This window comes from Arachis ipaensis, chromosome B10 (assembly GCF_059453495.1).
Source record: "Arachis ipaensis isolate K30076 ecotype BB chromosome B10, ASM5945349v1, whole genome shotgun sequence".
NCBI classification, from domain to species: Eukaryota; Viridiplantae; Streptophyta; class Magnoliopsida; order Fabales; family Fabaceae; genus Arachis; species Arachis ipaensis.
The window spans coordinates 136393470-136419369 of record NC_142435.1 but is presented as its reverse complement, the minus strand read 5'-3'; the positions used below and the strand labels follow the sequence as shown (position 1 = coordinate 136419369).

Below are 25900 nucleotides of genomic sequence, written 5' to 3'. Positions count from 1 at the left end.
ACATATTGTAAAAGTCCTAGACCAATAAAATAAGAAAAAAATATAATATAGGAGTGCTTACATAGAAGAGTATGGATGGATCGGGTTCATGGGCGGATTTCTCGGCAGGTTGAGTTCTTTCTTGGTTGGGTTGAGTCCACGACCAAATAAAAAAAAAGTGCTTATCACTATTACTAAAGAATTCAACATCAAAATTGTTACATATTATTTTATAATAAAAATTCTATTTACAATTTCTTTATAAAAAAATATATTCATTTTATTAACCATTACTTACGCTAATTAATAAACTTTAGTTTATAGTATTCTATTATTCTTTTTGTATGGAATTGGAAAGATAAATTAAAAAAAAATGGTCTTCATAATTTTTTAACTAATGATGGAGTTTGTACATATTTATTGTTAAAAATGCGCTGATAGCCCGAATTGGTCTCCTATTTCCCAAGTATAAAATTACGCTCAAACAAAGGTCTCTTTAGATACATGCTATGGAATACTAAAAATAAAGATAAAAGAAATTGGATTTAGATTCTCTAAATTTTAGATTTCACTTTAGAAAGTAAAATATAATTTCTCATTATTTAATTCATAGGTGAGACCAAGAGAAAACATGAGAGAGGAAATATTCAAGAGTGAAAAATTATACTTTATCCTCTCAAGTGCAAATCCAAAATTTAGAGGATCAAAATAAAAAAAAAAATTAGCCATAATTATATGTGGTTAAGTGAGTATTGCGTGATTTAACCATGGTTATGAAAATCGAATCGGTTATCAAACTATTCTAATTACTGGATTATTAATTTAGTAGTTTAACCGGTTCAACCGCAATTTAACCAAAATAATCGTTTTATACTAAAATAATAAATAAAATATAAATAAACATACTAAAATATAATTAAAGTCTAATATAAACTTTAAAATATCATCTAAATTTAAAATATAAATAGATATTCTCATCAAATATTTACGTTATACAAATATAAATAATAACATTATATTCTCATCAAATAAAAAGATATAAATATTTTATAATTATTTTAGTCTATCTAATTATTATTTTTTACAAAAAATTTTAAATTAATAATACTATAAAATTGATTTTTTCTATTAAGTTTAAAATTAAATCCATCAAAAAATACTATATAACTCGTAAGTTGTTATTAGGAAGAAAAATACAATAAATTTAAACAAAAAGAAAAATAGAATAAGATATTAATTATAAATATATAAATGTAAACACATCAAAATTATATGTATATTGATGGATAGTTAAAAAAAAATAAAATAAAAGATGGATATGCTAAACACTTAAACCTGCCAAGCCCAAAGACTTTAACCTTATTCTCATGACCCAAAAAACCTACTTTTTTTTTGTCGTGGCCAAACAGGCCCGGGCCCCCAAACTACATTCGGAAGGAAAACAAATCCACTTCCAATGTATTCTTCTTCCTTAGCGGTCTTGAGTTGCGCCGTTTCCTGGATGTCTTCCGAGCTACGCCTTCTTCCTCATCAGCCACATTGTCCCGTCGATCGGCCCGATATCAATTGCCACCGCCGGCTTCTACCAAAGGTTGCATTAATAACGTACCTTCAAGCCCGCTGCATTGCTCCTCCGTTTCCGAGGACCGTCGTCGCTATTCGCTGATTGCTTTTTGTTGTGCTTGTGTTCTTCGATGCGACTCAGCCACTTTTAATTTTCATCCCTATTATAAAAATTTCAAAACATCATTATACAGTTTTGTCCATGAGTTACATATATTTATTCCCTTATCTGTACATATTATTTTCTTTTTTAGTTTTTTTTTATTGTGATGTCCTGGACCTTTACAGATTATTTTATACAATGTGGGTCTTGTACTCTACTCCGTGTCCTAAAAATGTTACTTTGTTCTTTCCTTGATTTCCAGCACTTTACTTGTTAACCCTCCAAATACCAATTCCAGAAGAGGAGCCGAAGTGGAGACATGGCTATTTCTGCCTCCAGGGGTGACATTAACAGGTACAAAAACTTCAATCAAATTACTATCATCATTCTATATTCTTTGTTGTATGCTATTCGACACATGCATGTGTGTTCCTTAAAAATCGATGTGTGATATATTCAACTTGACAGAGATCGTATATTCTACCCATCCATAGTTTCGTTGTTGAATCTCCTAGGTGAAAATCGTTCGTCTAGATTCAACTATGAATCTGTCAATCAGAGTTGAACTAAGATTTCAAGAGTATTTTCACGGCCCATGGTTTCAATGTGTTGTATTTTTTCAGAGGTTTATACTGCAAAGTAGGTTACTTGTATTTAAATTTCTTTATTATGTTTGAATATTTGTTCTATGGGTATAAATCGAAAAGCACGTTACCCTTACCACTAGGGCTGGCAATTCATACCCTACCCGCGAGTATCCAACCCGGTCCAACCTGTTCGGGTAAGGTAGGCTACCCGACCCGCTGCGGGTAGAATAGGGTACGGTCCGGGTATGCCTGCGGGTAGGGTAGGGTACGGGTTTAGGGTGTACCCTACCCTACCCGCACCTCATATATAACACATATTTTATAAAAATTAGATATATAGTGAAGGAAGTGAGAGTTGAACCCACAACTTTCCTTATGTAATAACTTACAATAAGTGAACAACCACTAAACTAATTAGTTAATTTAGTAATTTAGAGCATTAATTTTTTATTTTTTTATATTATTAATATGTATAAAATTTGAAATGATTGAATTTTATATTTACTTTGAAAAAATTTGATAATTCTGCGGGTAGGGTAGGGTTTAGAACTTTAAGGTGCGGGTAGGGTTAGGGTTGAGAGATTTTCAACCCGCGAGTAGGGTAGGGTAGAGTTTTAATAATTTTCAACCCGCGGGTAGGGTTAGGGTAGGTCCAAACCCTACCCTACCCTACCCATTGTCAGCCCTACTTACCACGAAGAGAATTTGTTTCAAAACTCAATTTGTGCATCTTCTTGACAATTGGATTACCTTTTGTAAAAAAGGGTACTTACTAAATCAAAACAGTACAATCTAATATTGTTTACCTTTTTGATAACACAGAAGATTTATAGCAACAATGAATAGTTGGCCTTCAAATAATGGCAGAATGATTAAGTTTTGTCTCGTGAAAGGAAAGGTAAGTACATTTTTTCGTAATTTTATATTAAATAGACTTAAATTTTGAGTTTTCATCGCGAGTAAAATATGTTCATATAATGTTAGGGTGAGAGGCATTTTCCCAAACACTTCTTAGAAACATAGGGCAACGAATTTGTTAATATATGTTTCGCAATTGATCACTGTGACAACTGCCGGAAGTTACAATTAGCCAGTAATCATATGAATAGAGTTATAGAAGAAGACACATTAAGAGTATTAGAGCCTTTTATCATTCAGAAAGAGATGTAACAGTTAAGCTTTGGTATGTAGGCTTTTGTCTCTTTTATCTTTTCCTGTGGGATATGATAACCTTTGAGTTAGCCTTGACACCAAACCTAAATTTCTATGTGAGAGACCAACTGACCTCTCACACACTTGATAAAAATGAAGTGAATTTTAATATGAAGTATTCACAAGAGGATGAACAACCTGAAGTGACCACAATTAGCGATGATTCTAATCAGTCAACAGATGTTGAAGAAGTAGTAAGCCCTAACACAGCTGATCTTGTGGAAATGAATAATCACATGAGGTAACATGATTCTTATTCCGTATTTGATACCTTTTACTTGAACAGGTTGGCACATGTTATTCCTTTCAACAAACACAATACTAAAAATCAATTATCTGACAATTACATTGTGTTTAAATTTGGTGTTCTATTTTAGAGACATGATTTTCCACACTTACTCCAAAGAACTTCAGCCAAGTGATATGAGAGCCAACAGATTGGCAAAATTGCACAACACTAATATCAGTCTATCCTGTATGGTTCACTTAATTTAACTTGTTGGCAATTAGACTTATAATTTTGTTTTGGAATGACGCCTGCAGTATATGTCAATGGACTTCGCAGAAATATTGAAGACCTTCGAAGATGGCGCCATTTGGACTATAATAGGTCCCCTTTGCCATGGGGGAACACCTTCCTATTCCAAGCCCATCAAAGCCCTACTAATCCTTTTGATATCAAATTTGGATTGGGATGACATAATTTTTGCAAGGCTCATGCGCTGAAACCAAAAGATCTTCTAGACTTTAGGATAATCTGTAAACGTAATTTGCGAATTGAAATAGACATTCAAAGGTATCTGAGGATGTAGAACTTCCATAAGTCTTGCCAGAAGATTGTTTTCTATGAGTTGACCCCTGATATAATGATGTATCTTTTGAGTTAGAGTTATCAATTGATGTAAAATATTGTCTAATATTATGAATATTAATTAGGATTTTGGCTGTGTAGCATTTCATATTTTGTTCAAAAACATTGTCAAACATATATATATATAAACCTGTTGTGATGAAACCCGCAAGATGGATCTTCTATGAAATATTTTATTAAGTTTACTCTGCATGTGTATCGACAAATTATAGGCTTTGCACTTACTTCTTTCTTCATTCAAAATTAGGAATTGTCTTGTCAGAATATTTTGTAGCCAGAGAAAGAACCCTTATCATAATACTTCTCCTAATATATACTTGCTAGATTACTCTTTAAAAGCATTTCAACCTTAGTGAACTATGTGTATAAAAAAAAGCTTGTTCAAATAATTTTTAATACAACCACATTGTATTATAATTGACTCTTAATTCCACTTTAATTGCAATCCCTTATTTTCTTGTATAACCATATATCTATTTAAAAACTAACCAAAGCTTAGTTACATATAGTCATCAATATTCTAAAGCACCATGGTTATGCACCCGTCGAAAAAACATTTTTCAGACAAAGCAACAACTAAAATAAGAAGCAACCAAATTTAATATTAGTCTTTTATATATATACACCTTGCTCCCATTTCCACCTACCTTCGTGAGTCAACTCCTAACTAATTAGAACTCACGACATGTTCCACTTAATTCTGATGTTCTTGACACTACACTACTAAAGCAACAACACGTAATATAACATATTCAACATTAATTTTACGACATTAATTCCTCATTTCACCCTTATGCAAATAACTAAAACCAAGATTACTCCAGCTACCTATTTTCAGCATTTCTCTTGAATGTCTTGTTGCTGGAACCTTGACCATCTGGAATACATATCCCTACCATGGCAGCATTCTCGACGACCTCATCAACCACCGATTTAGTGGGAGTGGCATGGACACTTTCACATTTGCTTTCAGTTGGGGAATCTTACGTGTACCAAAAAAGTAAGGCATTCAAAAACTAACATCTTACAAATTAACTTTTGGGCAATATTTAATTGCCTTCTAACCTTCGACGAATATATCAAACCCAACCCATTTGCTTCTGATTCAGTTTCCAATTGGCCAGTACCACCCAAAGTGGTGGAAAAACTATGATCTCCATCATGAGAACCACCACCCAAACTGGTAGAAAAACTCTGAACCATTCCTTGAACCACCAAAACATACTACTTGTAAGCAACAAAAGAGGTAATCGGTTAACAAATAAAACATGTTAAACAAAATGTGAGCATACCCCAATATTAACGGATGCCGAAGATTTCGTCCAATAAAGATCCATCAACGACTCATCATCACTTATCTTAACTACATTGTAACCCTGGTCAACCGACCTGATATTCCGAAATATCACAGGCAATTTAAACAAATACTTCCTCTCAATAATGGCATGAAAAGCTTTTGGATACAAACTCCCTAGATATATGTCCTGTGTTTTGGCAATTAACAACTTAGAGACAACTCCTGTCGATAATTAAAAATATTATTAATCACAAAGACTTACACTCGGATCATGTATTTCACTGGCTGATTTTCCAACAATAGCTTTGGCTTCTGAATTCCATAGGGTCACCTTAATAGAACCGGTACCATCAGTAAGGATGACAGCAAGGCGATATCTATAAACATATAACACAGTTTTAATGGCAATTAGGAACACCAAGTTGTATTGTGACAGATGCTAAATAAATGCACATTAATACATCCCCATTGTCATCTAATTACTTGAGAGCGCCATTAAACCCCACCTTTCTACAATGGTCACACCAATAGCAGTTCTTATTTGGCTGCACTTTTCTGGGATATGTGTTGCATGATACGTAAAACCAATCCTTCAAACCCACATCGATAGAAATTATAGTACCAACAACCTAATAGGATGTCTCCTACTAATTAAAAAAACATAACGTCTTTCCATCAACAGATTACATAAAATAAAGGAATGTTTAAACTAAAAAACTGAATGAACAAGCTTACGTGGTCTAAGTTGAGAACTTCTTCCATTGACTTGATTGGAATTGTTTCCCGAGATATTTCATCAGACACGAAAAGGTTGGCCTTGACTCTCAATAAGATTGATTCTCTGAAAAGCTAGATAATCTTGCTTAAGTAAACTACATAACACAAAAATATTGAACATCACACAACACAGTTTTTGGTAAAAAAATTATGCATATTTGAAGACAAAAAACTAAAGAAATTGGTCCTTCACTATTTATCATGTTAGCGTACCTCTTTTTAAAACTAATAACAGCAGAAAAGTTAGCATTACAATATACTCGAGAAGGATCAAAGCTACTTTGGATGTTAACATCATTTAAATACACATATGGTTTAAAAAGATAGGCGACTATAACTAATGGCTCACAATCTGGCCTATGTAAAAATGTAACCACTTCATCAACAAAGTTGCCAAATAGAGTACACTTCATCTTATTTTTCCTAAAAATACAGACAAAATGCATGAATAAGCACACCGCCAAAGTCACACACAAACACCCGATATAGAATAAATTATAACTCCATAGGAATAATTTATTCAAAATTGATTCAACACAAACGAAGTCTCTAAAAAACAAACTCTAAATGCTTCAAATAAACCACCATGTGTTTAGTGTGTTGCCCAGTTTTGGTTACCAAATCTCTTGCATCTTCTTTAGCTACCACATGACCAATGCAATCTACATAAGACATTGAAAAGATACTCTAATCACTAACTCTTCACTCAAAATCAAGGTGACCAAGAATTAAAGCAACCATAACAACTTAGAATGAAAGCCTCAATACTAACCAATAAGGTGGTTTTGAGCGACGACCAAAGCCATTGACACAATTTCTGTATACTTTGTGAATCGAAACAGGTTGAAAAGAAATGTGTCAAGGGTGAGTCTAGACATAAACGTTTGTATATAAAAACTTAGTTTATATTTGTGAGGTGTAGTCCTCGTTGACTTTCCATAGTTTTGCACAATAAAGTTCTTCATGGAATAGATTTCATGCTCGCAGATAACACTCCTAAATATCACAATGCTGTTCTTTGATACAGTACAATGGATCGGATCACCCTATGAACAACAGCCAACAACAAAAAAAAAGTAAGAAAAATATAATAAAAACATTAATAAACCCACAGACTTCATCACACTAAAATAATAATGATATCAATATACGATACACTTACCTGTTCATCCTAAAGGATCATCTCGATGCTAAAAGCTTCATCTGGATTCCACTGGCTCAGAACCTCGTACATTTATACAACGCCAACCACCACAGATCATTCTAGTTTAGACGGGTTGATGTCTACCACAGGATCAAATCCATAGATTACATTGTTTGAGACATTAACTGTTGCCTTCTAAAACTATCTCTGCAGTGTATATACGTTCTACACGACCTTATCACACAAACATGTGTATATATATAGCACCAGCTTCACACAACGCGGACAAAAAAAAGTTGCCATTGAAATGTATTAATAGTGTGGAAAAATTTAAGATATTTTATACCTATCCAAGTTGGCAATCCTGCAAACTACTTATTAACTAATGAAAAAAGAGAAAGTTAAGTTTATTGCATATATAATCTTGGGATTACTGAAAGTAAATTGGTAGCCGAGAAGGAGTAAATTGGTGAGTAACTAAATGCTTCATACTTGGATAATAACTTGGGCAATTACATGAGCAAGCAAGTTCTGTTAGGCTGCGTTTGTTATTTAGAATAGGACAAGACAAGACATTGAGAACAAAACACAAATATCGAGACACAAAATTGTGTTTTTGTATTTTATTTGGTGATAAACTAGAAAAAATTATAAAAATCTAATTTCTTCTTATTTTTTTCATTCAAAAAATTTGAGAAGAAAAATATAGTAATAAAAAATATAATTATGAAAAATTAACAAGAATAATAAAAGAAAAAATAAAAAATAAGTCGCATCTCTTGTTAGTGTCTCTGTGTCATTTTTGTCAGGATGGACATAAGATATACTAATTTAGTGTCTCTGGACACAATGTCTCTATCCATGTCTCATTTGTCAAATATAATTTTGTCTTTGTGTTTCTGTATTCTTGTCTTTATAAACAAACGCAGCCTTAAGGAGTTGATAACCACTTGTCAATGTGTTAGCCAATATGGGTTTTTATTGTGAGGAGTGCTAGGAGACCAATAAATTTTGTGATTTGTAACCATTAATTAATCATCATTGGCGTTTTTAATGGTGGGAGATTTCATCCAATTGTGTGGGATTACTTACTTTTCTTTTGTTGGTTAAGTGTGGGCTAGATTTTAACAAAAGTGCTGGCGCCTAAACTTTCTCTTTTATTATTGTTTTGCTATCTTATTTTTATTTTAACTAGTGTATCTTCCCGTACACTGTACGGGATAATTAATAAAAATGTATAATTTTTTTATTAAAATAGATTAAACAAAAAATATATAATAATTATTACTATAAATATTTTACAAAATTATAATTAAAATTAAAGTTTAATTATTTTTAATATTAAAATATTAAAAATAATTAATATTTATTTTAACTGGTTTGAATTGGTTGAATGGTTATCTCACTTGTCTACCTAAGTAAGTATTAAAGTTTTGAATCCTGTCTTGTGTATATGTAACCACTAAAAAGTAAAAATAGTTTTTCTGATCGTGCTTGTGCTATTTATGGGCCTTGATTGTGTAGGAATTTTCGGCCAAGAAGTTGAGAATGATTTGGGTCACCCAATATCCAAAAACGTCAAAACAATTTTAATAATGGTATTACTATTCAGTGTGTTGATCCATGAACCATGACCAAAACTCCAAAAGTCAATAAAAAAGTGCCAATAAACTTTAGTTCACATGGTATATCGCTCTTTTTTCACCTCAAAAGTCGCAGGTTCAAATCCTACAGGTCGCAAGTTCAAATCCTACCGGTTGCAATCGTACCTAAGATAAAAAATAAAAAAACATTACTGCAAAATAACATTACTCTTACTCCTTATACCCAAAAAAAAAAAATATTATACATCTAAATTTTTTATGAATCAAATCTATTCTAATTAAATGATAAAATTTAAAATAATATTAATTATAAATAATTTTTATTATGTTAAATAAATTTAATTAAACTTAATTAACAAAAAATTTAAATATATAACATTATTAAAAAAAAACCTACTCTTACTCCTACTGAAAAATGGCATGCGTAATATTAGCATTCAAACATCCGATAAGAGATTAAAAAAATAAAAAAAGAAAAAGAAAAGAAAACAGCCAATAAGTGAGAGTCCTTAGCTATGAAGGCTGAAAAGCTAATATCAAAAGCCTAGTAGAGGAGGTTCATATTATTTGTAAACTAAAATTAGATAATTAATTATTTTTATATATTAAATTGCGAGCTTTTATTTTTTACTCATCCAAACTTAAAATAGATACTGTACGAGATGTCTCTGGTACGGTTTGAAGGGTGGATCGGGAACCCGCGGACAGAGCTGGAGCCGGATCGCTTGACTTGGAGCAATGGGGGTGGTACCTGCAAAGACACTCCGACGCTCAAGTCAGAACGGATCTAAGAGGTAGAGAGTGTGAGGAATGAATGGATACCTGGGGGGACCTGGGTCCTCTTATTTATAGGTGAATATCTTATCTTATCTTATTTGGTTAAGATAAGAGAGAGATATTTGGGTTAGAGGTTTTGAAGGGCCGGTGTTTGGGCCTTTGTGTGGAAGCGGGTTATCCCCGGGTAACCGGGTATGCGGGATCCGTGGGTTGGATCCGTAACAGTTGCCCCCGCAGCGGGAGAGCGGGCGAGGTCGGTCTGCCGCTGAGATGTTTGTCATGGGCTCGATTTTCTCGGGTGCCCGTCTGGTTTCTTGGAGATGAGGTCGGTGCCTTGGTCTCCGTGTTTGTGGAGGATTCGTCTGACCGTTTAGGTCTGACGTGACTCTTCCGTATCGGTCGCGTCTGTTGCGTTCTTCGAGGCGTTACCTTTTTTCGAGGGGTATTTATTGCGGGTTGTGCTTTTTCTTTTTTGCCCTTGCTTTGTTTTGTTTTTCTAAGGGTATTTTCGTCTTTGTACTTCTTTCAAAAACCATTTTTGGTTTTCTTCCTTTAGTTCCCTCGTTTCGCTTTTACTTCTCTATTGCTTCTCTTTCTGGTTACAGCATTTTCCTTTCTCCATTTTTGCTTTCTGTGGTTTCGGTTGGATTTCTTTTGCGGCGTCTTTCCTTGGGGTTGTCTTACTTCGATTTATCAGGTTAGCATCTTTTTTGTTGCTTTTTGCTTTCTTCTGCTTTATTTTCTGCAGCATTTTGTTTTTGTTTTTGCTAAGTGTAGGCTGTTTTAGAGTAGTTTTGTGGTGTTTGTATGGTGGTTTAGATAGTTCTGTTGGTTTTCTAGGAAAGGGTTAGGGCGAGTGCCACCGTATAATTGGTGGTGTGCGGTGGCGGTATTTTTTGGTTTTTTACCCGCCGTCGTTTTCTGCCGTGAGGTTTGGCTGACGGTGGTGCTCGTCGATATTTTAGGTATGGCTCGCCGACGGATGGAGGGTGTGAGGGCTCCGGTGGCCCCGGCGGGGGGTGTCCCTGACCTTTTTTCTTGGGTCACCAGTGATGTTTGGGGGACACCGTCGCGGATGACGGAGGCGGACCTCCAACGGCTCCGTGATGAAGGGGCTGTTTGTGGGGGTGGCGATGCCGAACGCCACTACGAGCTTGCCCTCTCTGGGGTTGACGAGAGGGTTTGCTATACTAATCTCGACTCCCCGACCGTGCCGGATTGGATGTGGGTGTATGAGGCGATGTTCACCCGACTTGGTGTTCGGCTTCCCTTTTCTCCTTTTGTTCAGCAGTTGTTGAATCGGTGCTCCGTGGCGCCGTCCCAGCTACATCCGAACAGCTGGGCGGCAATACGGTCTTTTGAGCTCGTTTGTGATTATTTAGAGTTACCTGCCTCAGTAAACGTTTTTCTTTTCCTTTTCTTGTGCACTCTTCCGACTAAGGAGGGGAAGCATAAAAAGGGGTATGTGTCTTTCCGAGCTCAGCCCCATCGTCGGATTTTCGGTTTGTATGAAGACTCCTTCCACGGTTTTAAGAGTGGTTATTTTAAGGTTCGTCCCTCGGAGGGACGTCATCCCTTTTGGTTGACGTTGGAGGGTGATCGTCGGTTCCCTACTTACTGGAATTTTAAGGCGGGACCGTCGGTTTTTACTCGGGTTTCGAAGGAGTTCCTGTCCTCGGAGGAGCGGGATATTGCTCTTGTTTTGTGGCAGTTGTTTGGAGAGCGTCCTCTTAATCCCCGGGATGTAATGGGTGATCCGATTACTTGTCGGTCATATGTTGGTGTGTGTCTGTTTTTTCTTTGGTTTTTTATGTTTTGTTTTCCCGTTTTTGTAACTTGGGAATTTTTGGTATTTGTTTGCAGTTGAGATGGCTGGTGGCTTGACATCCTTGGCGCGTCTGAAGGCGGCGATGGCCCAGGAGGAGGGGTCGTCGTCCCCGGCTACTCCCGTTTCTAATCCTGCCGTGGAGTCGCAGCCAGTTTCTCAGGAGGTGATTTCCTCGGGTGCGCGGGCCGATACTCAGGTTTCCCCTGGCCCTGCGAACTCTCCTGAAGTCGTCGTGGTGACGGCTGCTGAGGCTTCTCGGAAGAGAAAGAGGCCTGAGGACCCGAGCAGTGATACTTTTGAGGATGAAGGTCTTGTGCCCAGCGTGATGGACCGACGCTTCGATGCTCCGGGGTTTATTGACCAGCACTTGATGCCTGGAACGGAGCCGTTTTTTGACGGCTGCGATGTTTCGTTTCAGGCCAAGTCGGTGTATCGTGCCCTCCTCCGGTCTGCCGTTGTTGTTCGGAAGGCTGAGCCTGTGATGGCTCAGGTCGGTTTGCTGGACAAGAAGCTTCGTCACTCTCATGCTGAGGTAGCCAAGTTGAAGGGGGAACTTGAGGCTGCCGAAGCTGCGAGGGGGAAGGCTGTGAAGTCTTCTGAGGAGGCCGGGTCAGAGATTCTTCGACTTGCCGAGGTTGAAACTTCGCTTCTTTCTCAGCTGGCAGAGGAACGGCAGCGGGCTTCTGATGTAGGGTCTCAAGCTGCCATGCTTCTCGCCGAATCGGAGGCTCTAAAGGCCGAGGTTGCTGCCTTGAGAAGGGAGAAGACGGAGTTACTAGCTGATGTGAAGGACGCAATTGCGGCTACCGAGGAAACGATGAGGGCTCAGGCTTCAGTGCTGGCTCCTGGTGTGGATACGTCCGTGATGGGGGCCTTCAAGACTGTTCGTGATGGCCAAATCGTTGACCTCTAGTAGTTTTTACTTTTATCTCTTTGGATTTTTGAACTGTGCTTTGGATATTTTCGGATGGCCGGAGGCCGTGTATTTTGATTTTGGAACACTTTTTTGTTTTAATGGTACTTTATCGGCCGTTCGGGCCTTTTGTATGTTCCGTAGTTATATTGTTTTTGGGCCGTCCGGGCCTTCTTTATATTCCGTTTTAGGCTATTTTGTTCCCTCGGACCGTCGTTTGGTCGGGTTTTTTCATGGATATCCGCGTTTTTTGGGCCTGGGGGGTGATCAGTCTCCCAATTGTGGCCGCGTTTTCGTTCCGTTTTTGGGACATTTAGGAAAATATAAATAGCTGTTTTAATGGAATTTTTATTGATGGTTGGGCCTCGTTAAAACCCTCCGTTGGTGGGGGGAAAGAGTACCCGAGTTAAAAACTTAGATGAAATAAAACTTAGAATTTGTGAACTGGTAGGAGGAGTACAAAAACAGAAATGAGGGCGAGGGTGCGACCTTGTGGGTTGGTTTAGGCGTAGTATCGTCGCAAGTTGGCGGCGTTCCATGTTCTCGGGACTTCGTCGCCGCTGAGCTGTTCGAGTTTGTACGCTCCTTTTCCGATTACGGCCTTGATTCTGTATGGTCCTTCCCAGTTGGGGGTGAGCTTCCCTTCTCCTGGGGTCGGGGGACCGATGTCGTTTCGTCGTAAGACGAGGTCGTTGGCCGCGAATTCTCGCCGGATGACTCCGTGATTGTATCTCAGGCTGATTCTTTGCTTTTGAGCTAGCTCTCTGAGATGGGTTATACTTCTTGTTTCGTCAATGAGGTCTCGTTCTGCTTCCTCGTCGTTACCTCCTACCGTTTTCCTGGGGCTTGGGTCTCCGATCTCTACCGGGATGACCGCCTCGACACCGTATGTTAGTCGGAAAGGTGTTTCTCCTGTTGTCGTTTGGGGTGTGGTTCGGTATGACCATAGGACCGACCCGAGTTCGTCGGCCCATAGCCCTTTGGCTTCGTCGAGCCGCTTTTTAAGTCCTTTGACGATTATTTTGTTTGCGGATTCCACCTGTCCGTTTGTCTGGGGGTGTTCTACCGAGCTGAAACGGTGGGATACACGCAGCCCCTCTAAAAATTCTCTGAATTTTTTGTCAGTGAATTGGGTTCCGTTGTCCGAGATGACGATCTCGGGGATCCCGAATCGGGTGATGATCTGTCGCCAGAGGAATTTTCGGCATTGGGTTGCCGTTATGGTGGACAGGGGTTCGGCTTCGATCCATTTAGTATAGTAGTCTATGGCGACGATGAGGTATCTGAGTTGGCCAGGTGCCGTAGGAAAAGGTCTGACGAGGTCGATGCCCCAAGTGCCGAATGGCCGCTCTGCCGATATGGTGCTGAGCTGGTGCGGTGCAGCTTGGTGGATATTGGCGTGTCTTTGGCATTTGTCGCAGTTTTTGACTATTTGCATGGAATCTCGGATGACCGTGGGCCAGAAGTAGCCTGCTCTGATGATTTTTTGGGCTAAAGTCTTGCCTCCGACGTGGTGACCGCAGCAACCTTCGTGGATTTCACGGAGTATGTACTCCGTGTTCTCGGGTTCGATGCATTTGAGTAGTGGTTGCGAGAATTCGCGTTTGTATAGCTGTCCTGCGACAATGGTATAGTTGGCGGCTTCCCTCTTTATTCGCTTTTCTTTCTTGGGATCTGGTGGTAGTGTTCCATCGAGGAGGTATTGCAGGATCGGGTAGGTCCAAGATTCCTGGTTCGAGATTGTCAGGTGAGCGTTGTTTGTTGTTGTCACGGAAGGTGTCTTAACGACTTCCTGGATTAACGATTTGTTGCCGTATCCGGGTTTGGTACTGGCCAGCTTGGAGAGTAGATCTGCTCTGGCATTTCGTTCTCTATGGACGTGCCGTATGGTGACGTGTTCGAACCCTTCTCTTAGTTCGTTTACCTTGGCGAGGTATTGTTGGAGTAGGGGGTCTCGTGTCTGGTAGTCTCCGTTAATTTGGAAACTGACTACTTGTGAATCGGTATTCACTTCTAGGACCTTTGCTCCGACTTCCTGGGCTAATGAAAGTCCTGCCAAGAGGGCCTCGTATTCTGCTTGGTTGTTTGATACTGGGAATTCGTATCGTACCGATTGTTCGATCGTGATTCCGTTTTGATTTTCGAGTATGACTCCGGCGCCTCCGTAGGTGGAGTTTGATGAGCCATCGACATGTAGTTTCCATGAATCGGGGGTGAGCTTTCCCGGGGTCATCTCGGCGATGAAGTCGGCCATAGCTTGTGCTTTGATTGCATTCCGGGGTTCGAATTTGATCTGGAATTGAGATAGTTCGATGGACCACGCTAGCATTCTTCCGGCTAGGTCGGGTTTCTGCAACACCTGTTTGACCGCTTGGTCGGTTCGAACCGTTACGGGGTGAGCTTGGAAGTATTGTCGTAGGCGTCGGGAGGCTGTAAGGAGTGTGAAAGCTAGCTTTTCTAAGCGTGAGTAGCGGGCTTCCGCGTCCTGTAGGACTTTGCTTATGAAGTATATGGGTTTTTGTTCCTTTTTCTCGTTTTCACGGACGAGTGCTGCTGCGAGTGCCTCTTCCGTTATGGAGAGGTATAAGTAAAGTGTTTCCCCCATCTGGGGTTTGGCGAGGATTGGTGGTTCCGCTAGGACCTTCTTGAAGTGTTGGAATGCTTCTTCACATTCTGTCTCCCACTTGAAGGGGGCTTCTTTTTTCATTAGTTTGAAGAAGGGGGTCGCTTTTTGGGCTGAAGCCCCGAGAAAGCGTGACAACGCCGTTAGTCGGCCAGTAAGTCTTTGGATGTCTTTGAGGTGTTTGGGGCTCGTCATCTCGAGGATGGCGCGACATTTTTCTGGGTTTGCTTCAACTCCGCGTTGCGTAATCATGAAGCCGAGGAACTTCCCTGCCTCCATTCCGAAGGCACATTTTGCCGGGTTGAGTCGCATTTGGTGTTTTCGTAGGGTGTTCATTATGACTTTGAGGTCGCCGGTTAGTTGTTCGCCGGATTCGGTCTTGGCGAGCATGTCGTCTATGTAAACTTCTAATTTGTTACCGGATAAGTCTCGGAATATCTTGTTAACCAGTCTTTGGTAGGTTGCTCCAGCGTTTTTTAGGCCGAAGGGCATTACTGTGTAGTAGTACGTCCCGTCTGGGGTGACGAACGCTGTTTTCTCTTCGTCTGGTCGGTGCATCGGAATCTGGTTGTATCCGGAGTATGCGTCCATGAAGCTGAGGTATCGGTGACCGGATGCGGCGTCTACCAATCCGTCGATGTTTGGTAGGGGGAAGGCGTCTTTCGGGCAAGCTTTGTTGAGGTCCGTGTAGTCGACGCACATTCGCCACTTTCCATTAGATTTTTTCACCAGTACGACGTTGGCTAGCCAAGTCGTGTAGGGGAGTTCTCGGATAAAGTTGGCCTCGAGTAGGGCTTTAACTTGTTTTTTGACCTCGGTGGCTCGGTCCGGTGACATTTTTCTTCTCCTTTGTGCTATTGGTTTAGCTTTGGGATCCACGGCTAGACGGTGAGACATTAGGTCGGGGCTTATTCCCGGCATGTCGGCCGGTGTGAATGCAAACAGGTCCCTATTTTGTTTCAGGAGTTGAGAGAGCTCCTCTTTGAGGTCGTATGGGAGGTTCCTGTTAATGAAGGTGTACTCATCCTTGGTTGGCCCTATTTGTAATTTTTCCATATCCCCTTCTGGTTCCGGCCTGGGTTGGCCGTCTTGTCGGGCATCCAGATCGGCTAGGAATACACCGGCCGCATCTCGTGATTTCTTCCTTAGGGCTAGGCTGGTGTTGTCGCATTCGGCTGCGACTTCTCGGTCTCCGTGGATGGTGCCGACGGAGCCGTCGTCGGTTCTGAATTTCATAAGGAGGTATTTGGTAAAGATAACTGCGGAGAAGTCGTTGATTGTTTTCCTTCCGAGAATCACGTTATAGGCTGTGGAGTCTTTTAGGACTACGAATTCAGATAGAATTGTCTTCTTTTGGCTGCTCGTTCCTATGGTGATGGGAAGTGTGATTGAGCCGTCTGGTTTGAGGAAGTTGTCTCCGAGTCCCGTGACGCCGTGGCGGTGTGTTTGGAGGTTGTCGTTTCGGAGTCCGAGTTTATCGAAGGCTCCCCGAAAAAGGATGTTTGAGTCTGCCCCGGTGTCTACCAGTATTCTTCGTACGAGTCCTGTTCCGATTCTAGCTGAGATGACAAAAGGGGCGTCCTCGGCTGAGGTGCCGTGTTGGCAGTCCTCTGGTAAGAACGTTATCGTATTGTCGGCCGCGGAGATTGGGACTTGGTTCCTTACCGCCATTATCTTGAGGTCTTTCTTCATTGTTAGTTTTGACTTGCTTGATACGTCTTTGCCTGTGATGACGTTTACTATGATGGTTGGATCTTCCTCTGGGTTTTCCCTCGGGGGTTGCTTTTGGGTTCTCGGGTTACGTCCTTCCCTCTCCGACGATCTGTCTCTCTCCGCGCGTCTCAATTCTCTGATGATTTTGGCGAATTCTGGGAGTTTGCCGTCTCGTATGGCTTGTTCAATGGCGTCTTTAAGGTCGAAACAATCTTGTGTTCTGTGACCGTAACCTCGGTGGTATTCGCAGTAAAGGGTCTTGTTGCCTCCTGTCCTTTCTTTGAGTTGCCGTGCTTTCGGAATGATGCCTCGATCTGCTATTTGGTGGTATACTTCGGTAATTGGTGCTGTCAGAGGCGTGTAGTTTGAGAATTTGCCTATTCTCGGTGGTCGGCTGGTCGGCCTGGGGTGGTCCCGTTGATTCTCTTTGAGTGTTGGATTTTGGTGAGAAGCCGAGTTGCCGCGCTGGGTGTTGCCGTGCTGCCGTTTGTTGGCGGCAACGACCTGGCTGACTTCTTCGTCGTTGATGTAATCTTTGGCGACGTTCTGGATCTCGTGCATGGTCCATACTGGTCTGGTGGTGAGGTGTTTGCGAAAATCTTCGTTCATTAGCCCATTGGTCAGGCAAAGGCTTGCGACGGAATCCGTGAGTCCGTCGACCGTTAGGCATTCGTCGTTGAAGCGGTCGAGGTATTTTCTCGTGGATTCTTCTTGTTTTTGCGTGACCCCTAGTAAGCTGATGGGGTGTTTGGCTTTGGTGATCCTAGTAGTGAACTGGGCCATGAACTTTCGTGTAATATCGTGGAAGCTGGCTATGGATCCGTTCGGGAGGGCGTTGAACCATTTGATCGCTGGCCCGGCGAGGGTTACCGGGAAGGCTCTGCATCGGACCGCGTCGGCCGCTCCTTCTAGGTTCATTCTGGCCTCGAAAGCCGTTAGGTGTTCCTGGGGATCCTTAGTTCCATCGTATTTCATATCGGTAGGTTTGTCGAAGCCTTTGGGGAGTTTTGCCCTCAAGATTCTTTCTGTGAAGGGTGTAGCTCCCATTATTATATGGTCGTTTCTCGTGCGTTTGGTGTTTCGGTTCCTCCGATCTTCGTCTGAGTAGTGTTGATAACTCAGATCTTGAGAAGCGCTGCGGTTATGTTTCTTGTTGTATCGCCGTTCTGGCGATTTCTCGTGCCTGTGATCGCGTGTTGAGCTGCGACCGTCTCTTCTGTCGTGTCGTCGGGTTGGCGACCTTCCGCGGCGAGATCTTGATCTGGAGGTTGCATGGCTTCCGTGCTCGTTGTTGTGTTTTCCTTTATCGGTTATCCTGCCTTCGAGTTCTTGGACTCGGAGGCAGAGATCCTGGATGATCTGCGCTGCTTTGTCGCTGGCTTTTTCAGGATGTCGTCGGTCCGTGATGTCGTGATCGTTCGCGTTTTGAATAGTGCTTGCTATTCTCGCTTGGTTCGTTACTTCACGGTGCTCGGGGGTTGGGTTAATTGGTTGAGAGTCATCTTGGCTTGAGGGGGTTTCTTCCAGGACGTCCCCCATTGGGTCCAGCTGGCGCAGGATTCCCACAGACGGCGCTAATGTACGAGATGTCTCTGGTACGGTTTGAAGGGTGGATCGGGAACCCGCGGACAGAGCTGGAGCCGGATCGCTTGACTTGGAGCAATGGGGGTGGTACCTGCAAAGACACTCCGACGCTCAAGTCAGAACGGATCTAAGAGGTAGAGAGTGTGAGGAATGAATGGATACCTGGGGGGACCTGGGTCCTCTTATTTATAGGTGAATATCTTATCTTATCTTATTTGGTTAAGATAAGAGAGAGATATTTGGGTTAGAGGTTTTGAAGGGCCGGTGTTTGGGCCTTTGTGTGGAAGCGGGTTATCCCCGGGTAACCGGGTATGCGGGATCCGTGGGTTGGATCCGTAACAGTTGCCCCCGCAGCGGGAGAGCGGGCGAGGTCGGTCTGCCGCTGAGATGTTTGTCATGGGCTCGATTTTCTCGGGTGCCCGTCTGGTTTCTTGGAGATGAGGTCGGTGCCTTGGTCTCCGTGTTTGTGGAGGATTCGTCTGACCGTTTAGGTCTGACGTGACTCTTCCGTATCGGTCGCGTCTGTTGCGTTCTTCGAGGCGTTACCTTTTTTCGAGGGGTATTTATTGCGGGTTGTGCTTTTTCTTTTTTGCCCTTGCTTTGTTTTGTTTTCCTAAGGGTATTTTCGTCTTTGTACTTCTTTCAAAAACCGTTTTTGGTTTTCTTCCTTTAGTTCCCTCGTTTCGCTTTTACTTCTCTATTGCTTCTCTTTCTGGTTACAGCATTTCCCTTTCTCCATTTTTGCTTTCTGTGGTTTCGGTTGGATTTCTTTTGCGGCGTCTTTCCTTGGGGTTGTCTTCCTTCGATTTATCAGGTTAGCATCTTTTTTGTTGCTTTTTGCTTTCTTCTGCTTTATTTTCTGCAGCATTTTGTTTTTGTTTTTGCTAAGTGTAGGCTGTTTTAGAGTAGTTTTGTGGTGTTTGTATGGTGGTTTAGATAGTTCTGTTGGTTTTCTAGGAAAGGGTTAGGGCGAGTGCCACCGTATAATTGGTGGTGTGCGGTGGCGGTATTTTTTGGTTTTTTACCCGCCGTCGTTTTCTGCCGTGAGGTTTGGCTGACGGTGGTGCTCGTCGATATTTTAGGTATGGCTCGCCGACGGATGGAGGGTGTGAGGGCTCCGGTGGCCCCGGCGGGGGGTGTCCCTGACCTTTTTTCTTGGGTCACCAGTGATGTTTGGGGGACACCGTCGCGGATGACGGAGGCGGACCTCCAACGGCTCCGTGATGAAGGGGCTGTTTGTGGGGGTGGCGATGCCGAACGCCACTACGAGCTTGCCCTCTCTGGGGTTGACGAGAGGGTTTGCTATACTAATCTCGACTCCCCGACCGTGCCGGATTGGATGTGGGTGTATGAGGCGATGTTCACCCGACTTGGTGTTCGGCTTCCCTTTTCTCCTTTTGTTCAGCAGTTGTTGAATCGGTGCTCCGTGGCGCCGTCCCAGCTACATCCGAACAGCTGGGCGGCAATACGGTCTTTTGAGCTCGTTTGTGATTATTTAGAGTTACCTGCCTCAGTAAACGTTTTTCTTTTCCTTTTCTTGTGCACTCTTCCGACTAAGGAGGGGAAGCATAAAAAGGGGTATGTGTCTTTCCGAGCTCAGCCCCATCGTCGGATTTTCGGTTTGTATGAAGACTCCTTCCACGGTTTTAAGAGTGGTTATTTTAAGGTTCGTCCCTCGGAGGGACGTCATCCCTTTTGGTTGACGTTGGAGGGTGATCGTCGGTTCCCTACTTACTGGAATTTTAAGGCGGGACCGTCGGTTTTTACTCGGGTTTCGAAGGAGTTCCTGTCCTCGGAGGAGCGGGATATTGCTCTTGTTTTGTGGCAGTTGTTTGGAGAGCGTCCTCTTAATCCCCGGGATGTAATGGGTGATCCGATTGCTTGTCGGTCATATGTTGGTGTGTGTCTGTTTTTTCTTTGGTTTTTTATGTTTTGTTTTCCCGTTTTTGTAACTTGGGAATTTTTGGTATTTGTTTGCAGTTGAGATGGCTGGTGGCTTGACATCCTTGGCGCGTCTGAAGGCGGCGATGGCCCAGGAGGAGGGGTCGTCGTCCCCGGCTACTCCCGTTTCTAATCCTGCCGTGGAGTCGCAGCCAGTTTCTCAGGAGGTGATTTCCTCGGGTGCGCGGGCCGATACTCAGGTTTCCCCTGGCCCTGCGAACTCTCCTGAAGTCGTCGTGGTGACGGCTGCTGAGGCTTCTCGGAAGAGAAAGAGGCCTGAGGACCCGAGCAGTGAGACTTTTGAGGATGAAGGTCTTGTGCCCAGCGTGATGGACCGACGCTTCGATGCTCCGGGGTTTATTGACCAGCACTTGATGCCTGGAACGGAGCCGTTTTTTGACGGCTGCGATGTTTCGTTTCAGGCCAAGTCGGTGTATCGTGCCCTCCTCCGGTCTGCCGTTGTTGTTCGGAAGGCTGAGCCTGTGATGGCTCAGGTCGGTTTGCTGGACAAGAAGCTTCGTCACTCTCATGCTGAGGTAGCCAAGTTGAAGGGGGAACTTGAGGCTGCCGAAGCTGCGAGGGGGAAGGCTGTGAAGTCTTCTGAGGAGGCCGGGTCAGAGATTCTTCGACTTGCCGAGGTTGAAACTTCGCTTCTTTCTCAGCTGGCAGAGGAACGGCAGCGGGCTTCTGATGTAGGGTCTCAGGCTGCCATGCTTCTCGCCGAATCGGAGGCTCTAAAGGCCGAGGTTGCTGCCTTGAGAAGGGAGAAGACGGAGTTACTAGCTGATGTGAAGGACGCAATTGCGGCTACCGAGGAAACGATGAGGGCTCAGGCTTCAGTGCTGGCTCCTGGTGTGGATACGTCCGTGATGGGGGCCTTCAAGACTGTTCGTGATGGCCAAATCGTTGACCTCTAGTAGTTTTTACTTTTATCTCTTTGGATTTTTGAACTGTGCTTTGGATATTTTCGGATGGCCGGAGGCCGTGTATTTTGATTTTGGAACACTTTTTTGTTTTAATGGTACTTTATCGGCCGTTCGGGCCTTTTGTATGTTCCGTAGTTATATTGTTTTTGGGCCGTCCGGGCCTTCTTTATATTCCGTTTTAGGCTATTTTGTTCCCTCGGACCGTCGTTTGGTCGGGTTTTTTCATGGATATCCGCGTTCTTTGGGCCTGGGGGGTGATCAGTCTCCCAATTGTGGCCGCGTTTTCGTTCCGTTTTTGGGACATTTAGGAAAATATAAATAGCTATTTTAATGGAATTTTTATTGATGGTTGGGCCTCGTTAAAACCCTCCGTTGGTGGGGGGAAAGAGTACCCGAGTTAAAAACTTAGATGAAATAAAACTTAGAATTTGTGAACTGGTAGGAGGAGTACAAAAACAGAAATGAGGGCGAGGGTGCGACCTTGTGGGTTGGTTTAGGCGTAGTATCGTCGCAAGTTGGCGGCGTTCCATGTTCTCGGGACTTCGTCGTCGCTGAGCCGTTCGAGTTTGTATGCTCCTTTTCCGATTACGGCCTTGATTCTGTATGGTCCTTCCCAGTTGGGGGTGAGCTTCCCTTCTCCTGGGGTCGGGGGACCGATGTCGTTTCGTCGTAAGACGAGGTCGTTGGCCGCGAATTCTCGCCGGATGACTCCGTGATTGTATCTCAGGCTGATTCTTTGCTTTTGAGCTAGCTCTCTGAGATGGGTTATACTTCTTGTTTCGTCAATGAGGTCTCGTTCTGCTTCCTCGTCGTTACCTCCTACCGTTTTCCTGGGGCTTGGGTCTCCGATCTCTACCGGGATGACCGCCTCGACACCGTATGTTAGTCGGAAAGGTGTTTCTCCTGTTGTCGTTTGGGGTGTGGTTCGGTATGACCATAGGACCGACCCGAGTTCGTCGGCCCATAGTCCTTTGGCTTCGTCGAGCCGCTTTTTAAGTCCTTTGACGATTATTTTGTTTGCGGATTCCACCTGTCCGTTTGTCTGGGGGTGTTCTACCGAGCTGAAATGGTGGGATACACGCAGCCCCTCTAAAAATTCTCTGAATTTTTTGTCAGTGAATTGGGTTCCGTTGTCCGAGATGACGATCTCGGGGATCCCGAATCGGGTGATGATCTGTCACCAGAGGAATTTTCGGCATTGGGTTGCCGTTATGGTGGACAGGGGTTCGGCTTCGATCCATTTAGTATAGTAGTCTATCGCGACGATGAGGTATCTGAGTTGGCCAGGTGCCGTAGGAAAAGGTCCGACGAGGTCGATGCCCCAAGTGCCGAATGGCCGCTCTGCCGATATGGTGCTGAGCTGGTGCGGTGCGGCTTGGTGGATATTGGCGTGTCTTTGGCATTTGTCGCAGTTTTTGACTATTTGCATGGAATCTCGGATGACCGTGGGCCAGAAGTAGCCTGCTCTGATGATTTTTTGGGCTAAAGTCTTGCCTCCGACGTGGTGACCGCAGCAACCTTCGTGGATTTCACGGAGTATGTACTCCGTGTTCTCGGGTTCGATGCATTTGAGTAGTGGTTACGAGAATCCGCGTTTGTATAGCTGTCCTGCGACAATGGTATAGTTGGCGGCTTCCCTCTTTATTCGCTTTTCTTTCTTGGGATCTGGTGGTAGTGTTCCATCGAGGAGGTATTGCAGGATCGGGTAGGTCCAAGATTCCTGGTTCGAGATTGTCAGGTGAGCGTTGTTTGTTGTTGTCACGGAAGGTGTCTTAACGACTTCCTGGATTAACGATTTGTTGCCGTATCCGGGTTTGGTACTGGCCAGCTTGGAGAGTAGATCTGCTCTGGCATTTCGTTCTCTATGGACGTGCCGTATGGTGACGTGTTCGAACCCTTCTCTTAGTTCGTTTACCTTGGCGAGGTATTGTTGGAGTAGGGGGTCTCGTGTCTGGTAGTCTCCGTTAATTTGGGAACTGACTACTTGTGAATCGGTATTCACTTCTAGGACCTTTGCTCCGACTTCCTGGGCTAATGAAAGTCCTGCCAAGAGGGCCTCGTATTCTGCTTGGTTGTTTGATACTGGGAATTCGTATCGTACCGATTGTTCGATCGTGATTCCGTTTTGATTTTCGAGTATGACTCCGGCGCCTCCGTAGGTGGAGTTTGATGAGCCGTCGACATGTAGTTTCCATGAATCGGGAGTGAGCTTTCCCGGGGTCATCTCGGCGATGAAGTCGGCCATAGCTTGTGCTTTGATTGCATTTCGGGGTTCGAATTTGATCTGGAATTGAGATAGTTCGATGGACCACGCTAGCATTCTTCCGGCTAGGTCGGGTTTCTGCAACACCTGTTTGACCGCTTGGTCGGTTCGAACCGTTACGAGGTGAGCTTGGAAGTATTGTCGTAGGCGTCGGGAGGCTGTAAGGAGTGTGAAAGCTAGCTTTTCTAAGCGTGAGTAGCGGGCTTCCGCGTCCTGTAGGACTTTGCTTATGAAGTATATGGGTTTTTGTTCCTTTTTCTCGTTTTCACGGACGAGTGCTGCTGCGAGTGCCTCTTCCGTTATGGAGAGGTATAAGTAAAGTGTTTCCCCCGTCTGGGGTTTGGCGAGGATTGGTGGTTCCGCTAGGACCTTCTTGAAGTGTTGGAATGCTTCTTCACATTCTGTCTCCCACTTGAAGGGGGCTTCTTTTTTCATTAGTTTGAAGAAGGGGGTCGCTCTTTGGGCTGAAGCCCCGAGAAAGCGTGACAACGCCGTTAGTCGGCCAGTAAGCCTTTGGATGTCTTTGAGGTTTTTGGGGCTCGTCATCTCGAGGATGGCGCGACATTTTTCTGGGTTTGCTTCAACTCCGCGTTGCGTAATCATGAAGCCGAGGAACTTCCCTGCCTCCATTCCGAAGGCACATTTTGCCGGGTTGAGTCGCATTTGGTGTTTTCGTAGGGTGTTCATTATGACTTTGAGGTCGCCGGTTAGTTGTTCGCCGGATTCGGTCTTGGCGAGCATGTCGTCTATGTAAACTTCTAATTTGTTACCGGATAAGTCTCGGAATATCTTGTTAACCAGTCTTTGGTAGGTTGCTCCAGCGTTTTTTAGGCCGAAGGGCATTACTGTGTAGTAGTACGTCCCGTCTGGGGTGACGAACGCTGTTTTCTCTTCGTCTGGTCGGTGCATCGGAATCTGGTTGTATCCGGAGTATGCGTCCATGAAGCTGAGGTATCGGTGACCGGATGCGGCGTCTACCAATCCGTCGATGTTTGGTAGGGGGAAGGCGTCTTTCGGGCAAGCTTTGTTGAGGTCCGTGTAGTCGACACACATTCGCCACTTTCCATTAGATTTTTTCACCAGTACGACGTTGGCTAGCCAAGTCGTGTAGGGGAGTTCTCGGATAAAGTTGGCCTCGAGTAGGGCGTTAACTTGTTTTTTGACCTCGGTGGCTCGGTCCGGTGACATTTTTCTTCTCCTTTGTGCTATTGGTTTAGCTTTGGGATCCACGGCTAGACGGTGAGACATTAGGTCGGGGCTTATTCCCGGCATGTCGGCCGGTGTGAATGCAAACAGGTCCCTATTTTGTTTCAGGAGTTGAGAGAGCTCCTCTTTGAGGTCGTATGGGAGGTTCCTGTTAATGAAGGTGTACTCATCCTTGGTTGGCCCTATTTGTAATTTTTCCATATCCCCTTCTGGTTCCGGCCTGGGTTGGCCGTCTTGTCGGGCATCCAGATCGGCTAGGAATACACCGGCCGCATCTCGTGATTTCTTCCTTAGGGCTAGGCTGGTGTTGTCGCATTCGGCTGCGACTTCTCGGTCTCCGTGGATGGTGCCGACGGAGCCGTCGTCGGTTCTGAATTTCATAAGGAGGTATTTGGTAAAGATAACTGCGGAGAAGTCGTTGATTGTTTTCCTTCCGAGAATCACGTTATAGGCTGTGGAGTCTTTTAGGACTACGAATTCAGATAGAATTGTCTTCTTTTGGCTGCTCGTTCCTATGGTGATGGGAAGTGTGATTGAGCCGTCTGGTTTGAGGAAGTTGTCTCCGAGTCCCGTGACGCCGTGGCGGTGTGTTTGGAGGTTGTCGTTTCGGAGTCCGAGTTTATCGAAGGCTCCCCGAAAAAGGATGTTTGAGTCTGCCCCGGTGTCTACCAGTATTCTTCGTACGAGTCCTGTTCCGATTCTAGCTGAGATGACAAAAGGGGCGTCCTCGGCTGAGGTGCCGTGTTGGCAGTCCTCTGGTAAGAACGTTATCGTATTGTCGGCCGCGGAGATTGGGACTTGGTTCCTTACCGCCATTATCTTGAGGTCTTTCTTCATTGTTAGTTTTGACTTGCCTGATACGTCTTTGCCTGTGATGACGTTTACTATGATGGTTGGATCTTCCTCTGGGTTTTCCCTCGGGGGTTGCTTTTGGGTTCTCGGGTTACGTCCTTCCCTCTCCGACGATCTGTCTCTCTCCGCGCGTCTCA

The 25900-nt window shown here is 43.7% G+C and overlaps 1 protein-coding gene and 1 long non-coding RNA gene across 4 annotated transcripts; one reads left to right on the top strand and one right to left on the bottom strand.

Annotated features, from left to right (window-relative positions):
- The first annotated feature begins 1452 nt into the window (after positions 1-1452).
- Positions 1453-4466, top strand: LOC148581841 (uncharacterized). 3 transcript variants are annotated; one of them, XR_015880821.1, is made up of 5 exons: positions 1453-1570; positions 1908-1999; positions 3055-3685; positions 3822-3919; positions 4010-4466. It is a non-coding gene; the product is annotated as an uncharacterized LOC148581841 (long non-coding RNA). The 3 variants fall into 3 exon arrangements; XR_015880820.1 differs by lacking the exon at positions 3822-3919 and having other exon boundaries at positions 1454-1570; positions 3055-3130; positions 3988-4403; XR_015880815.1 differs by lacking the exon at positions 3822-3919 and having other exon boundaries at positions 1453-1999; positions 3055-3130; positions 3988-4403.
- Positions 4467-14146: 9680 nt separating this feature from the next.
- Positions 14147-18530, bottom strand: LOC148581840 (uncharacterized). Its single transcript, XM_088494038.1, has 5 exons — positions 18232-18530; positions 16008-16503; positions 15219-15842; positions 14649-15140; positions 14147-14272 (listed from the first exon to the last, which is right to left on the bottom strand). Exons 1-5 carry the CDS (start codon positions 18528-18530, stop codon positions 14147-14149), a joined length of 2037 nt encoding a protein of 678 aa, XP_088350164.1.
- Positions 18531-25900: the final 7370 nt, after the last annotated feature.

Excerpts from the sequence above, each read along its gene's own strand:
- LOC148581840 (XM_088494038.1), bottom strand. The coding sequence starts at position 18,530 with ATGGGGGACGTCCTGGAAGAAACCCCCTCAAGCCAAGATGACTCTCAA. Across the intron at positions 16,504-18,231 it reads TCAAGATCTCGCCGCGGAAG|AACCGACGACGGCTCCGTCG; the intron begins GTCGCCAACCCG and ends TATGAAATTCAG. Across the intron at positions 14,273-14,648 it reads AAGTGAATACCGATTCACAA|GACAGCTATACAAACGCGAA; the intron begins GTAGTCAGTTTC and ends CCATTGTCGCAG.